This window comes from Chiloscyllium punctatum, chromosome 48, assembly GCF_047496795.1.
Source record: "Chiloscyllium punctatum isolate Juve2018m chromosome 48, sChiPun1.3, whole genome shotgun sequence".
In the NCBI taxonomy this organism is placed as follows: domain Eukaryota; kingdom Metazoa; phylum Chordata; class Chondrichthyes; order Orectolobiformes; family Hemiscylliidae; genus Chiloscyllium; species Chiloscyllium punctatum.
The window spans coordinates 20048919-20064147 of record NC_092786.1 but is presented as its reverse complement, the minus strand read 5'-3'; the positions used below and the strand labels follow the sequence as shown (position 1 = coordinate 20064147).

At 41.8% G+C, this 15229-nt stretch overlaps 1 protein-coding gene across 2 annotated transcripts in view; it reads left to right on the top strand.

Moving 5' to 3' along the window:
- Positions 1-15229, top strand: part of saxo2 (stabilizer of axonemal microtubules 2) — a 51351-nt gene that overhangs the window by 16699 nt on the left and 19423 nt on the right. Inside the window, exons 1-2 of one of the 2 annotated variants that reach the window (XM_072565472.1) lie at positions 3592-3652; positions 8241-8420. In XM_072565472.1, coding sequence (XP_072421573.1) covers positions 8260-8420 — 161 coding nt within the window. In that variant the 5' untranslated portion in view covers positions 3592-3652; positions 8241-8259. Of the gene's footprint in view, positions 1-3591; positions 3653-8240; positions 8421-15229 lie in introns of those variants that run through there. The other variant, XM_072565471.1, reaches the window with a different exon arrangement.

Genomic DNA, 15229 nt, shown 5'->3' with positions numbered 1-15229 from the left:
AACATTTCCAATAATAGCACTGAAGAATGCTGTAGAACTAACTGCAGCACGAGTCAGACTGTCCCAGCTTGACATCTAGGAGGCTGGAAGAACACTTCAAAATGGACATTCTTTGAAGAGTCTTCGCAGTGGTACAAACTCTTCAAAGTCTCATCAAAGGATGCCCAGTCTGACATCTAGCTTACAAGGTGAAAAACTGCCTGGGTATTTTCTGTCCACGTAAAGCAGGATAAATCCAACTCAGTCAGTTACTGCCACAATAATCCACCTTCGATTATCAGCAAAGCGTTTGGAGGAGCTGTCACACTGACCATCAAGATGCACTTGCTCAGAAATAAATAATCTGCTCATTGATACTCAGTTTGGGCTTGAATAGAGCCATTCAGCTCCTGAATTTATTACAGGCTTTGTCCTAACAAAGAAAAAAGATTTGAACTCCGGAGGCAAGTGACTACCCTCAACATCAAAGCAGACCATGAGTATTTTGGACATGAAGGAACCAGCAAGAATGGAGTCAAAGGAATTCAGAGGGAAATCTCTGCTGGTTGGCATCATACTAGATGCATAGGGAAATGGTTGTGGTTGTCAGAGAACAAACATCTCAGCTCCAGGATATCATTGCAAGAGTTCCTCAGAGTAGTGTCTTAGGCCTAAAAATCTTCAGCTTGTTTTATCAATGACCTTCCCTCTAACACAAGATGAGAAGTGGGAGTGTACCATGATGATTGCACTATTCAATACTGTTCACAAATCATCTAATACTGAAGCATTCTATGTTCATATGTTGCAAGAACTTGACAAAAATCATTCAGTTTCGACTGAAAAGTAACATTTGCTTATTGACACTTACAGCATAGAAGGAGGTCATTCAGCCCATTGTGTCCTTGTTGATTAACAAAGGTCTGACCATACTGCACTAGTTCTATTTTCCTGAAGTCTATGGTAATATCAGTGAATATCTAAGACTGTTTAAATGTTACAAGAGTTTTTGCCTCAATTAACCTTCCAAGCAGTGAATTCCAGACTCCCAACCCTTCTGGGTGAAAATAATCTCCTCAACTCTCCTTTTAGCTTCTAACTCTTATCCTAAATTAATACCTCATTTATTGACCCCTTTACAAATAGAAAGAGTGCTGTTCTATTCATCTTATCTATGCCCCTCATAATGTTCCACACCTCTTCCAGGTCCCCTCTCAATCTTCATTGCTCCCAAGACAATAACCCCAGCCTATCCAATGTTACTTCATAGCTCAGGCCCACCAGCCCAAGCAACATCCTGGTAAAGTGTCTCTGTGCCCTCTTTGGTATAATCACACTCTTCATACAACTATGTTCCTAATTAACCTGTTCGGAGATAGAACAAAGAACGAAGAAAATTACAGCACAGGAACAGGTCTTTCGGACCTCCAAGCCTGCGTCAATCCAGATCCTCTATCTAAACTTGTCGCCTATTTTCTAAGGGTCTGTATCCCTTTGCTCCCTGCCCATTCACTTTCTGTCTAGATACATCTTAAATGGCACTATCGTGCCTGCCTCCACTTGCAATGCATTCCAGGCACCCACCACCCTCTGCATGAAGAACTTTCCATGCATATCTTTCCCCTAAATCTTTCCCCTCTCACTTTGAACTCATGATCCCTAGTAATTGAGTCCCCCCACTCTGGGAAACATCTTCTTGCTATCCACCCTGTCTATCCCTCTCATGATTTTGTAGACCTCAATCAGGTCCCTGCTCAAACTTCATCTTTCTAATGAAAATAATAATCCTAATCTACTCAACCTCTCTTCATAGCTAGCGCCGCCCCCCCCCCCCCCCCCCCAGGCAAACCCTAATGAACCTCCTCTGCACCGTCTCCAAAGCATCTACATCCTTTTTGGTAATGTGGCAACCAGAACTATATGCAGTATTCCAGATATTATAACACACCTCTGGAGCAAGGGAGGCAATGGCCTAGTCATATTATTACTCGACTATTAACCCAGAATAATGTTCTGGGGACCTGCGTTCAAATCCCACCATGGCAGATGGTGGAATTTGAATTCAATAAGTAAAAGTCTGGAATTAAGAGTCGACTGCAATTGTTGGAAAAACCCATCTGGTTCACTCATGTCCTTTAAGGAAGGAAACAGTCATCCTTACCTGTTCTGGCCTACATGTGACTCCAGAGCCATAGCAATGTGGTTGACTCTCAACTGCAGTCTGTATCGGCTGAGCAAGCCACTCAGTTATATCAATCGCTGGAAAGTCACAACAAAGAAATGAAACCAGATGGACCACTTGGCATCGACCTTGAAACCAGAAAAGACAACAGCAAAACCACAAACAGCCCTCCTCTCGACCATGCAAAGTTCTCCTTACCAACATCTGGCGGCTAGTGCCAAAATTGGGAGAGCTCTCTTACAGACTAGTCAAACGGCAGCCTGATATAGTCATTCTTACGGAATCATACCTTACAGATAACATCCCAGACACCACCATTATCATCCCTGGATATGGCCTGTCCCACAGGCAGGACAGACCCAGCAGACGTGGTGGCACAGTGGTATACAGTTCAGAGGGAGTTGCCCTTGGAGTCCTTGACATTGACTCCAGACCCCATGAAGTCTCATGGCCTCAACTTAAACATGGGCCAGGAAACCTCTTACTGATTACCACGTACCATCCTCCTTTGGCTGATGAATCAGTACTCCTCCATGTTGAACAGCGCTTGGAGGAAGCACTGAGGGTGGCAAGGATGTAAAATGTACTCTAGATGGGGTTTTTCAATGTCCACCACCAAGAGTGGCTCAGCAGCAGCATTACTGATCGAGCTGGGTGGGGTCTTAAAGGATATAACTGCTAGACTGGGTCTGCAGCAGGTGGTGAAGGAACCAACAAGAGGAAAAAAGATACTTGACCTCATCCTTACTAATCTGTCAGCTATGGAAGCATCTGTCCATGACAGTATAGGTAAAAGTGATCACCGCACTGTCCTTGAGACAAAGTCCCACCTCCACATTGAGAGTACCCTCCATCGTGTTGTGTGGCACTATCACCATGCTAAATGGGACAGACTTCAAACCAATCTAGCAGCTCAAGACTGGGCATCCACGAGGCACTGTGGGCCATCAACAGCAGCAGAATTGTACTCCAGCACAATCTACAACCTCATGGCTTGGCATATACCCCACTCAACCATTACCATCAAGCCAGGAGATCAACCTTGGTTCAATGGAGAGTGCAGCAGGGCATGCAGCATCAGGCATACCTAAAAATGAGCTGTCAACCTGGTGAAGCTCCCAAACAGGACTACTTGCATGCCACACAGCACAGGAGGCAAGTGATAGAGCTAAGCAATTCCACAACCAATGGATCATGTCTAAGCTCTGCAGTCCTTCCACATTCAGTCATGAATGTTGGAGGACAATTCACCAATTCACTGGAGGAGGAGCCTCCACAAATATCCCCAACCTCAATGATGGAAGAGCCCAGCACATCAGTGCAAAAGATAAAGCTGATGCATTCACAACAATCTTTAGTCAACAAAGCTGAGTGGATGATCCATCTTGGGCTTCTCCAGTGATCCCCAGCATCAAAGATATCTGTTTCCAGCCAATTTGATTCACTCCACGTGATAACAAGAAACGGCTCGAGGCATTGAATACTGCAAAGGTAATGGGCCCTGATAACATTCCTGCAATAATACTGAAGACATGTGCTCCAGAACTTGCCTCTCCCCTAGCCAAGCTCTTCCAGTATAGTTATAACACTGGCATCTACCCAACAATGTGGAAAACTGCCCAGTTATGTCCTGAACACAAAAAGCAGGACAAATCCAACCTGGCCAATTACCACCCAATCAGTCTACTCTCCATCATCGGTAACGCGTTCCGAAAAGACCACTCCCTCCGTGACTCCCTCGTCAGGTCCACACCCCCCACCAACCCAACCTCCACTCCTGGCACCTTCCCCTGCAACCGCAAGAAATGCAAAACTTGCACCCACACCTCCCCCCTCACTTCCCTCCAAGGCCCCAAAAGGGTCCTTCCATATCTGCCACAAATTCACCTGCACCTGTACACACATCATTTACTGCATCCGCTGCACCCAGTGTGGCTGCTCTATATTGGGGAGACAGGCCGTCTACTTGCGGAACGTTTCAGAGAACACCTCTGGGACACCCAGACCAACCAACCCAACCACCCCGTGGCTCAACACTTCAAATCCACCCCCCCCACCCCACCAAGGACATGCAGGTCCTTGGACTCCTCCATCGCCAGACCATAGCAACATGACAGCTGGAGGAAGAGCGCCTCATCTTCCGCCTAGGAACCCTCTAACCACAAGGGATAAACTCAGTTTTCTCCAGTTTCCTCATTTCCCCTCCCCCCACCTTGTCTCAATCCCAACCCTCGAACTCAGCACCACCTTCCTAACCTGCAATCTTCTTTCTGACCTCTCCGCCCCCACCCCCACTCCGGCCTATCACCCTCACCTTAACCTCCTTCCACCTATCACATTCCCAACGCCCCTCCCCCAAGTCCCTCCTCCCTACCTTTTATCTTAGCCTGCTGGGCACACTTTCCTCATTCCTCAAGAAGGGCTCATGCCCGAAACATCAATTCTCCTGCTCCTTGGACGCTGCCTGACCTGCTGCGCTTTTCCAGCAAGACATTTTCAGCTCTGATCTCCAGCATCTGCAGTCCTCACTTTCTCCTGGCTGATAGGAAACAAAGAGTAGTGATAAACGGCTCCATTTCGGAATGGCAGGCAGTGACCAGTGGGGTTCCGCAGGGATCCGTACTGGGACCGCAGCATTTTATAATATATGTTAATGATATAGAAGATGGTATTAGCAATAACATTAGCAAATTTGCTGACGACACTAAGCTGGGTGGCAGGGTGAAATGTGATGAAGATGTTAGGAGATTAAAGGGTGACCTGGACAGGTTAGGTGAGTGGGCAGATGCATGGCAGATGCAGTTTAATGTGGATAAATGTATGGTTATCCACTTTGGTGGCAAGAACAGGAAGGCAGATTACTACCTCAATGGAATCAATTTAGGTAAAGGGGCAGTACAGAGAGATCTGGGTGTTCTTGTACACCAGTCAATGAAGGTAAGCATGCAGGTACAGCAGGTAGTGAAGAAGGCTAATAGCATGCTGGCCTTCATAACAAGAGGGATTGAGTACAGAAGCAAAGAGGTTCTTCTGCAGCTGTACTGGGCCCTGGTGAGACTACACCTGGAGTACTGTGTGCAGTTCTGGTCTCCAAATTTGAGGAAGGACATTTTGTCTATTGAGAGAGTGCAGCGTAGGTTCACGAGGTCAATTCCTGGAATGGCGGGACTACCTTATGCTGAAAAACTGGAGCGACTGGGCTTGTATACCCTTGAGTTTAGAAGACTGAGAGGGGATCTGATTGAGACATATAAGATTATTAAAGGATTGAACACTCTGGAGGCAGGAAACATGTTTCCGCTGATGGGTGAGTGCCGAACCAGAGGACACGGCTTAAAAATACGGGGTAGACCATTTAGGACAGAGATGAGGAGAAACTTCTTCACCCAGAGAGTGGTGGCTGTGTGGAATGCTCTGCCCCAGAGGACAGTGGAGGCCCAGTCTCTGGATTCATTTAAGAAAGAGTTGGATAGAGCTCTCAAGGATAGTGGAATCCAGGGTTATGGAGATAAGGCAGGAACAGGATACTGATTAAGGATGATCAGCCATGATCATATTGAATGGTGGTGCAGGCTCGAAGGGCAGAATGGCCTACTCCTGCACCTATTGTCTATTGTCTATTCATAAACCTATCAAAACATCATCGAAGTCCAAATTATTGTTCTACATCATAAATAGCAGTAGCACTGACATCTGAGCTACCTCACAACAGACTTTCAATCACAAAAGATCCATCTGCTTCCTATCTCTCAGCCAATTTTGGATCCAATGTGCCACTTTGCCTTGGATCCCATGTGCTCTTAATTTCTTGACCAGTTGGCCCTTATCAAAAGCCTTGCTAAAGTCCATTTAGAACGATATCAAATGCATTGCTATTATCACCATTCCTGCTTACTTCATCAAAAAAAAAGTTCAAATTAATCAAATATGACCTTCCCTTAACAAATCCATGCTGACTGTCCCTGATTATTCTTGGCTCTTCAAATGCAGTCATATTCTGTCCCTTAAAAATCCTTTGAATAACCTTCCCACTACTGAGTTAGATACACAGGAACCCGCAAGTTCCCCTCCAAGCCACTCGCCATCCTGACTTGGAAAAAAAAATCACCATTCCTTCACTGTCACTGTGGAAACTCCTGGAACTCTCTTCTTTATGGAATTACGGGTCAACCCACAACAGATGGACTGTGGCAGTTCAAGAAGGCTGCTCACCAACACCTTCTCAGGGGTAACTAGGAACAGGCAGTAAATGCTGGCCGGTCAGTGACGCCCTCATCCCATGAATAAATATATCAAAGAATTATGGGCAAAATACTGTAGTGGCTTACCATTTCCTTCTGCTGGCTGCCTGACCTGCTCTCATTGACTGCCATTAGGTGTTTTGGAATGGGTTGAGAGGGTTTTGGGGCAGAGTTAGTAATTTACAACTATGCCATAAGATCTTTTACGGGATTTGTTACATGCTTCCAATTCTGACCCTTTCCATATCTCTTATTTGCCTTCACTCCACTGTTGGCTGCTATGCTTTTTGATGCCTAAATTCCAGAACTTCCTCCTTAAATGTTTGCTTTCTCTCTTTTTACGTCAGTTCTTAAAATCTTTGATCAAGCTTTTGATCAGCTCCTAATTTTTATTAATGCTGAATCTGTGGACACCCAGAACATCAATTCCAGAGATGAAAGGCTAGTCTTATAAAGAGAGATTGAGCAGCTCAGGGCTATACTCAGTGGAGTTATAAGGATGAGAGAAGATCTAAAGGGGATCGACAAAGAGAACATGGAATAGATGTTTCCACTTGTATGTCAGTCTGGAATAAGAGGTCATAGCTTTAGGCTAAAGGATGACAGAGATGAGAAGGAATTACTTTTATCAAAGCATTCTGAGTCTGTGAAACTCACTACCCCAGAATGCAGTGGACACTAGGACACTGAATTAACTTAAGGAGGAGAGAGACAGATTTCCAACAATCTTCAAATACTTCATTATTGACCTTCCTTTCATCTTAAGGTTAGGACAGGGATTATTCATCCATATTTGCATAGTGTTCAGTGTCATCTCAACTCCTTAGATACCAAAGCAACCCATGTCTATGTGCAGCACGACCTGGACAATATTTAGGCTTGAACTGAGAAGTGGTGAGTAACATTTGCACTACACAAGTATGAGATACTACCACATGCAAGTTCCTTTCCTGGCCACTCATCATCCTGACTTGGAGATACATCAATGGTCCTCCACTGTCATTGGGTCAAAATCCTGGAATTCCCTCCCAACAGCATTGTGGATTAGCAGTTCAAGGAGGCAGCACCTTCTGAAGAGGGACATGGGGCAGTCAATAAATGCTGGCCCAGATAGCAACTAGCACATCCCATGTGAGAATAAAAAGAAAGGAGTTTTAAAATTCCTTCACTGCATCAAAATCCTGCACCTCCCTTCCTTACAGCACTGTCGGTATATTTATGTTAGGCGGATTTGTATAGAATATGAATGTGGCTCATCACCACCACTTTCTCAAGGGCAGTTGGGGATGGGCAATGCTTCTTAGACTTTGCAGCAACACTCAAATCCCATTAAATAGAAAATAAAAATTCTGATCCATCAGCAAATGTGACTATGGCACTTTATTTATGAGACATCATCTTATTAACAAAAAGACCTTATAACAAAGCCTCTAGGGAAGCTACTTAAGCAGAATTGAACCCAATCCAAAGTTGGTCACTTGTTATACGATTTCCACTATTTTCCCACTATTTATGTATATCATGTATAACTTGAGAACATTACACATGGATATTGCTTTGTCATTTACTTAATTGATATGAACATTAAATAAGTTAGTTCTTGTTATTAACACTTAGCTTATTTCTCTCTGCTCTGAGTATAAGCCGAGCTCACTAATTTGTATGGGGTAATCATCCTTTGAGTAATTGATTAAGGCCAACAGAACACATAAATTCAAGATTGCATTTTGTACCACTAAGCACACTGAAGCTATTTGTTTTATAGTTATTTTTATTTTCATTCCTGATCATAATAAAAGAAACTGCATCAGTAAATCTTATTTCCTTTCCTTTAACAGGCGGCATCACTGCCCACATATGCCAACAGGATTCCACGACAAAACTCTGCAGCCTTGTCTGCTGACCGAATACAATGAAAAATACCCTTCATATGGAGATATCAAGCCCAGGGAAAACTACAAACCAAAACCTGAAACTTTGTCTAAGCGTGGCAAAATGGACGGAACATCAACATTTAGGTAAATGTCTTTAGACATTGGCTAAGTGGAAGACATTCATTAATAGACCAATGAAGCTGTTTATTTAATCAGATTAAAAGCACAAATTATATAACTGCTGTTTATGTGCATTACATTTATGGCATTTCATGCTTCATTCCTGGCACTGTGATATTAAGTTGAAATTAAGTTTATTGAGCCAATTTTTAAACGGACGCAAGAAATGTCCCCGGATAGCATTTTTGCCAGTGTTAAAATACAACCAATGAAGTAGGGCATTCATAGTGTCCACTCATGTTGTGAATACTCACGTTGTTGATTTTTCAATCTAAATGCAAGACTTCTCACAGATTTGAATTTAGAAGGATACAAGTTTATTTTGTGCTAAATTATTTCAAAATTTAAATCTATAAAATATAAACTATAAATTAATTACCTTGACAGTATAAACTAATTCTAAGAAGGCTAAATGCCTCCAGAGTGGAAGCAAGTCTCAACCGAGTTCAGTGGTGCTCTGGACATTGCACCCCACTGAAAATGGATTGGTAAACACTGGCAGAATCCATGAGAAAGAGGCCTATTTTATTTCTTAAAACTTCATTACAAATTGTTAGTGATGAACTTGTGTCGCACATTACAACTATGCAGTTAGCTCAAAGGAAGTACATCATTTAATATGTGCCAGATTTTCATCTGATGATGGGAGGTGGGAATGTAAAAAGTTTGAAATCTTTGGATTTATTTGAAATTTGCAGTGCTGTCAGAATGTTGCACTGTTTTGGTATGGCCTTTTTGCAGGTAAGGATGGCTTTAAGTCGTGACCTCACACACTCCTCTTCAAAGGCTAAGGTCACCATTGTATACCCTTTCTAGAAATGTTAATTTTCTCTCTCCATGCTATTTTAATGTGAGTTTGAAAAGTCCTATGAATAACTGTCCCAGTGGGCAGTTGGTGGTCACTGCAGCATGCCAGCTGAGTAGTCAGAAATAGTTAAGTATCAAATGTTTTGACAAATTTGATTGTCATTATTTGTTGCTGTATTGTATTGTGGACAATATTATAACAGCAGTGGTTCATCAAAGGGCTCTGCCATTACATTTACCATAATTATTTAGGTTTTATGATACATGACTTTTCTTACTTTTGGTGGGAGGGGTGAGTTTTAGTAGGCAGAGAAGAGGTAGGCTGCAATCCTTGAGAATATCCAATCTCTACTCAATCTAGTTTCCTCAATTTCTCCTCATAAAACAATCCTGTCATCCAAAGGATTCATCTGGTGAATTTTAATGTTTCTCCCTCAAGGGCAATTATATCCTCCCTTTGATACACAATACCCCAAGTGAGATCATAGAGTCATAGAGATGAACAGTAGGGAAGCAGACGTTTCAGTCCAACTCATCCATGATCAGCTGTCCTAAATGAATCTTGTCCTATTTGCCAGCACTTGGCCCAAAACCTTCTAAACTCTTCCTATTCATGTGCCCATCCAGATGTCTTTCAAATGTCTTAATTGCACCAGCCTCCACCACTTCCTCTGGCAGCTCATTTCATACACACAGCACCCTTTGTGGGAAAAAGTTGCCCCTTAGGTCGCTTTTAAATCTTTCTCCTCTCATCCTAAACCATGCCCTCTAGTTCTGGACTCGCCCAACCCAGGGAAAGGAGCTTGTCTATTCACACTATCCACTATCACTCATGATTTTATAAATCTCTGTAAGGTCACCCATCAGCCTCCAATGCTCCAGGGAAAACAGCCTCAGCTTATTCAGTCCCTCCCTATTGCTCAAACCCTCCAACCCTGACAACATCCTTATAAATCTTTTCTGAACTCTTTCAAGTTTCACAAGATCCTTCCTATAGGAGAGAGACCAGAATTGCACATAATATTCCAAAAGTGGCCTAACCAATGTACCATACAGCTGCAACCTCCCAACTCCTGTACTCATTCCTCTGACCAATAAAGGAAAGCATACCAAATGCCTTCTTCACTATCCTATCTACCTGAGACTCCACTTTCAAGGAACTATGAACTTGCACCCATAGGTCTCTTTGTTCAGCAACACTCCCCAGGACCTTACTATTAAATGAGATCTCACCAAGTCTCTATTCAATTGCAGAAAATCATCTTTACTCCAGGATTTAAATCCCTTTGTCATGCAGCGCAATATATCAATTGTCTTCCTAATTGCTTGATGCATCTGCATGCTGACTTTTAGTGACTCATGAACAAGGATACCTTTTGAAAACTTGCACTTCCCAATCTCTCGCTATTAGAGAAGTATTCTGTTGTTCTTTTTTCTCTAGCTAAGTAAATAACTGAAGTATTTAACCACATTATATTCCATTTGCTATGTTTTAGCCTTTTCACTTAGCCTTTGTAAGACCTCTTGAACCTTCCTTGCATTTTCCTTACAACATATACAGTATTCTCATCCAGTTTTGATGTCTTTGATGAATTCGGAAAAATTATAATTGGACCAAACATCCAAATCAATTAACGGATTGTAAACAGCTGTAAACATAGCACTGGCCCTTATGGTATCCACTAGAAAAAGCCAGCCATTCTGAAAATGATCCACTTATTAATACTTTCTGTCTTTAACCAATTACACCTAATCCCATACAATCTCATTATTTAATACCTTCATGTGTAGGGACCTATCAATAACCTTCTACAAATCCAAATGCACCATTGGTTCTCCTTTATCTATGCTATAATCACCATCCTCAAAAACTCTAGCAAACTGTCAAACATGACTTCTATTTCATTAATCCATACTAATTCAACCAAAGTGTGCCAGTTTCTGCTAATTGTTCAGTCATCATATTGTCTATATATGTCAATATATACTATACTACTGTAGTTTTCTATTTTCCCTCACCCTTCCTGCTTAACTAGCAGAATTACATTAACTACTTTACAGTCTGCAAGAACTTTTCCAGGATCCATAGAACTATGAAAGATACCATTAATGCATCCACAATCGCTTGACCCAATTCTGCCATCACGCTGGGGTGAAGCTCATCTTGTCCATCAATCTTCAATTCAGTTAACCTTTGAAGCACTAGCTCCATACTAATTATGTTTAGTACCTCAGTTTCCCAAGAACTTTGGATTTTTTGGGAGATTTTCTATATCACTTTCTGTGAAGACAGGCACAAAATATTTGTTCAGTTTCTCAGCCATTTTTACCCTGTCTTTCATTATAAATTGAGCTGAAAATGTGTTGCTGGAAAAGCACAACAGGTCAGGCAGCATCCAAGGCACAGGAGAATCAATGTTTCGGGCATCAGCCCTTCTTCAGGAATTCCAAGGAACAGGAGAATCGACGTTTCGGGCATCAGCCCTTCTTCGGGCTGATGCCCAAAACGTCGATTCTCCTGTTCCTTGGATGCTGCCTGACCTGCTGCGCTTTTCCAGCAACACATTTTCAGCTCTGATCTCCAGCATCTGCAGTCCTCACTTTCTCCTTTCATTATAAATTGTCTGGCCTGCACCTTTAATGGGCCATATTTATCCAGAATAATCTTTTTCTTTTGTAGTCTGCTTTTGTAGTTCACTCTTATGATTCTCTCTGGTTTGCGTTCATGTTCACTTCTCCTTTTCTTAATTGGTATCTTGGTTTTCCTTTGCTGGGCTCTAAATTGGATAAAAACTCACTTTATTAGCTTTTTAAAAATGTTCATGTAAACTCATACTTCGTGTTTCAATACTTCTGGATAGCTTTCACTTATACTCTAATTCTCCCTTCCTTATTCATTTTTGTTTCTCTTTGATATTTTTCATCTTCTATCCAATCTTCTGACCCTTCACCTCCCTTTGTATAATTCTAATTTAAGTTGAATACTACCTTTAACATTTCTAGTAAACCACATGGTAGATTTGTCTCTAGGAATTGCTCTTGCTTGATGGAATGTATTATTCTGTACATTATGAATTATCTCCTCCAACTGCATCTCTATTAAGCTATTCTTCATTCTAATTTATCCATTCACTTTGGAACTCTGCAGCTTTCATGCTCTCGAAATTGCCCCTATTTATGTTTATTAAAGTCCTCTCAGACCCACTTCTTTCTCCCTCAAATTGAATGTAAAATTTAATAATTTTACCTTTATTACCTTAGGGTTCCTTTAGTTTGAGATCATAAATTAATCCTTTCTCATTGCACAATAACCTGCAATCATGTTAGTTTCAGAATATGTTGTTTTAAGAAATCATCCCAAAAACATTCTTTGAACTCCTTACCTGGCTATCTTTGCCTGTCTGACTTTTCCAGTCTATGTAAATTAAAAGCCCTCCTTCCAGTAAATAGTTTCCAATACCATGGTGCCATGACCAATTAGTTCATCCATCTCAAACTGTCATTCAAACAAGCTGAAAGAAACCTGTTGTTACAAAATCTGAGGCTGCTGTGTTCCTACCATTTAGGTCCCCAAACCTGAGTCACATAGGTATAATCTGCTATACACTGACAAAATCAGACGGTCCTGTTCTAAGAGATGAGACTGCCTCGGTACAAACAAGTAACAGTAATAGACAACACTGAATTGATGTGATCAAGGCAAATTCCTGTCTTGTAAGGATACAATCCTAAAGATCATATACATTTGTGGGGTGAAGTAAAATCTACAGGTGCAATGCAAGTGCTGAGAGGAGGTCAGCCACGTGTAGGAATAATAGAAGGGTAAAGAAACTGATTTGATAAAACTACAATTCAGCCTCTGACATGTGGCTAGCAATTAGCACATCTGATGCTGAATTTAGGGTTTGAAGGAATTTAAGGATTTTAAAAGAAAAGTCGGGTCAGAAAAAGAAGCATTTATTTGAATAACAATATTAGATAAACTCAAATGGACAATCTGTATTAGCTATTCTCAGTAGAAGATAACAGAGGCGATGAGGATATTCCATAAGGGCCTAGTGGATGATAAAGACCGGACCGCTGATCATACTTATGATCAGGCCTTCAATGCAAAAAAATGATGAAGACAAATAGTTTAGTTTCACACTGAACGTGGATTACTGTTGGGGACAGGGAGATGAAAATAACTTGTATAAGTTACACTGTAGATTAATCATTTACATTTGTGATGAACCAGTATTCATGATACGAGTGTGCTGTAGGACTCGGTGCATTCGTCCTCTGACTTATGTCACGATTCTGCAAAACTAGGTCAAACAGCCCATATATGTATTGAATCTATTAACACTTCATAGTAGCCCGTGAATTCACCTCAAGAAGAAAATGATCAAATTCAACAAATGGGATGTTTGGTGGGATTCTGGTGCATACATAAGTCAATCTGGTCTCAGAAGGTTCTGCTGAAAGTTAGTAAGGATATTGCAGCGGACTACCTTTTAGGTAATTCAGTGGCTAGGATTTTCTCTTGTTTCTCTTCTCTGTCTGTCATATGTGCTTGCTTTCTAAGGAGGCTGCACTGACCTTTCAGTGGGTTGTGCCAGATGCAGAGCTCTCAGGACACATAATTGATACCAGTGTCGAGAGTGTGGTGCTGGAAAAGCACAGCAAGTCAGGCAGCATCCTGAGGAAGGGCTTATACCCAAAATGTCAATTCTCCTACTCCTCGGATGCTGCCTGATCTGCTGTGCTTTTCCAACACCACACTCTCGACTCTGATCTCCAGCATCTGCAGTCCTAACTTTCCTCTATGAAATTGATACCAAACCTGCTAATTGAAACCTTCAGAATGATTTAAAGCCCTTCTTTGACTGTCAAGATGTGTACCACTGACTCAGGCTCTCCATAGCAAGTAAATGTCAATCATTCTGGCTGCAAAACCAAACCCATTCAATTATGATTCTGGTTCTGTTTCTACAGATGCTGCCAGGCCTGCTGAGTTTCCCTAGCGCTTTGTGTTTTTATTCCCAGTTTCCAGAATCTTTAGTACTTTGCTTTTATTTCCGTGTTTAATTCATTGCCACTTCTCTTCCAGGTATGTCCATAATGAAGAAGTTCTGATCTTCTCTCCAATGGGATTGCTATTGAATCTTTCAGCTTGGCTCTCCTTCATTGCTTTCTATTTCCCTCCTAATGCTTGATAAAGTGTTTACCAAAACTTATTTTCACACCAACATCTCCTCCCTCGTTGACTGTCTTCAGCTCCAACATAACCCATATGGATTGCAACTGAAGTTCCATCCTTCATGTTTTGAATTCACCCAGGATTACAGGTATCTCCAAGTTCATGTACTATTCTTTAGACAACTGTTCTTGCCACACCCTGAGATCCAAAGTCAGTGCAATGCATTACCACGTGTACACTTTCCATAAGATGATAAGATCACAAAATGAAGAAGCAGAAGTAAGCCATTCAGCCCAGAAAGACTACTCTGCCATTCAATGAAGTCATGGTTGATCTGACAAGCCTCAACTCCACTTTCCCTCTCTTTCCATACAGGCCTTAATTCACTTACTGTTTAAATATCTGCCTATCTCAGCCTTGAATACATTTAATGCCCAGCCATTACAGCCCTCTGCTGTAAATGATTCCACAGATTTAATACGCTCTGAGAGAGAAAGATTCTCCACTCTTAAAGGTGAAGTCCCAATTTCTGAGATTATGCCCTCTGGTCCTAGACTCTTGCATGAGGAGAAACACCTTTTCTGTGTCTACCCTGCCAAGTCTCCTAAGAATCTTGTCTGTTTCAATAAAGTCCTCTCTGATTCTTTTAAATTCCAATGAGCACAGCCACAAATTACTCAACCACTCCTGATAACACAGTCCCTTCGTTCTTGCTATCAGTCTAGTGAACCGTCTCTTGTTTGACTCCAAAGCCAGTCTATCTTTCCTGAGATAAAGGGCCCAA